General features: G+C 43.9%; 1 protein-coding gene across 1 annotated transcript; it reads left to right on the top strand.

Moving 5' to 3' along the window:
* Positions 1 to 1,769: 1,769 nt before the first annotated feature.
* LOC106432740 (uncharacterized mitochondrial protein AtMg00810-like) lies at positions 1,770 to 2,360 on the top strand. The gene has a single exon (XM_013873581.1). The coding sequence runs from the start codon at positions 1,770 to 1,772 to the stop codon at positions 2,358 to 2,360; it is 591 nt and encodes a 196-aa protein (XP_013729035.1).

The following is a 2,360-nucleotide window of genomic DNA, read 5'->3' on the forward strand; positions in this document are numbered from 1 at the left end:
GTGTTAAGGCGGTACGGTCGGATAATGGGACTGAGTTCATGGTGCTCAAACCGTATTTTGCAGAGAATGGCATTCATCTTCAGACTTCATGCGTTGACACACCACAACAGAATGGACGGGTGGAACGCAAACATAGACATATACTTAACATAGCACGGGCTTGTCTATTTCAAGCTAAACTACCTATTGATTTTTGGGGCGAGAGTATCATGACTGCTGCTCATATTATCAACCGGACACCATCATCAGTTTTGGAAGGAAAAATGCCTTACGAACTTCTACATGGAAAAGCACAGGCGTTTGATCTCTTGCAAGTTTTTGGGTGCCTTTGCTATGCTCATCGACGAGCAAGGGATAAAGATAAATTTGGAGACAGAAGTTGCAAGTGCATCTTCGTCGGATATCCATTTGGAACTAAGGGTTGGAAGCTATTTGACATCGAGCGCAACGAGTTATTCATCAGTCGAGATGTTACTTTCTTTAAGGATACGTTTCCTGGCATAAGCGATGATGCATCATATTTTCACACCCAATACTACAAATCAACACACCTAGTGATGATTGGCTTGAACCAACTTCTATATCAAGGGGGAGTATGACTACTGTAACTTCACAAACCACTAACCCCGCGTCCTCTTCGACTCCACCAGTGGTTGCGTCTCCTTCAACTACTACTCAAGCCAATCCACCAGTGGTTTCGTCTCCTTCAACTACTACTCAAGCCAATCCACCAGTGGTTGCGTCTCCGATATTACCAATTGAGTCGTTGCCTGCGACTGATGATTTGGCTGAAGTACCATCTTCTCCTCCTACAGCAACTACTTCATCTTCGCCTGAGCTTGATAAATCTCTAACTGCGACCTCTACTCCAGGATTACTAGAGGTTCTTGGTCGAGGGCAACATACTAAGAAACCCTCCATTCTACTAAAGAACTTCGTTACTAATACGGCTCACACTACAAACCCCTCTCACGCTCACTCACTCTCTGATCTTGACTCCTCACCAACATTCTCAGGTAATACACTGTATCCTATTGCTAATTATCTAACAACCTACTAAAAAGAATCAGGCCTTTCTCGCCACTATTACCACGGAAGTGGTCCCAAAGACGTAATCTGAAGCTGTCCGAGATCCTCGGTTTAATGGAGCAACGAAAACAGAAATCACTGCACTGGAAACACAACACACTTGGGACGTTACTGATCTGCCTCCAGGGAAAAAGACTATAGGATGCAGATGGCTATACTCAAACAAGTACAATGCCGATGGTACCGTCGAGTGTCCTAAAGCTCGACTAGTTGTGCTTGGTAACAGGCAGAAAGAGGGATTTAACTACAAGGATACATTCGCACCTGTCGCCAAGATGAATACGGTCAGATTCCTTCTTGCAGTCTCAGCAGCTCAACGCTGGGAATCTGAACTCTGGGAAGTCCATCAAATGGACGTACACAATGCTTTTCTACATGGTGACTCGGAAGAAGAAATATATATGCAACTGCCACCAGGTTTCAAATCCGAAAACCCTAATCAAGTAGGCCGCCTACGGAAGTCTCTATATGGCCTAAAACAGGCACCGAGGTGCTGGTTTGCTAAACTAAGCAAGGCACTTCTTGCATTTGGCTTTGAGCAAATCCAGGAAGATTACTCTCTATTCTCTTACGTCAACAACAACAAGAATATGTCTCCATATCTTAGTATATTTCGATGACTTTATTATTGCTGGGAATGATATTTCAATTATTCAACGGTTTAAGAACTATCTACATAAATGCTTCAAGATGAAAGATCTAGGAAAGCTAAAATATTTTCTGGGGTTGGAAATTGCTCGCGGTCCAGAGGGTATCTTTGTGTACAGCAAAAGTATGCATTGGATATCATTACAGAGTGTGGACTGTTGGGTGCTAAACCATCTCCAACGCCTACTGAACTGAACCATAAACTTGTCATGGCTGATAAGACGAACTCTCATATGCTTCTGACGGATCCTAGTAAGTACCGTAGACTCGTCGGTCGGCTCATATATCTCACGTTCACTCGACCAGACTTGAGCTACATTATCCAAATACTGTCGCAATTCATGCAGAAACCACTTGAGGATCATTGGTCAGCAGCATTACGTGTTGTTCGTTATTTAAAAGGTACGTCTGATCAAGGGATTATGTTGTGGTCGAAGTGTGACTTGCAGATCACGGCTTATTGCGATGCTGATTGGCCTTCCTGTTCTTCTACTCGGCGTTCTCTTAGTGCTTATGTTGTTTTTCTTGGAGACTCATTGGTTTCATGGAAGACAAAGAAGCAGAGAACGGTGGCTCGATCCTCGGCTGAAGCCGAATATAGGGCCATGGCTGATACGACTTGA

The sequence above is a fragment of the Brassica napus genome, chromosome C7 (assembly GCF_020379485.1).
Source record: "Brassica napus cultivar Da-Ae chromosome C7, Da-Ae, whole genome shotgun sequence".
In the NCBI taxonomy this organism is placed as follows: Eukaryota; Viridiplantae; Streptophyta; class Magnoliopsida; order Brassicales; family Brassicaceae; genus Brassica; species Brassica napus.

Bases quoted from the DNA above. Each gene is read 5' to 3' on its own strand.
- LOC106432740 (XM_013873581.1), top strand. From the start codon at position 1,770: ATGCTTCAAGATGAAAGATCTAGGAAAGCTAAAATATTTTCTGGGGTT.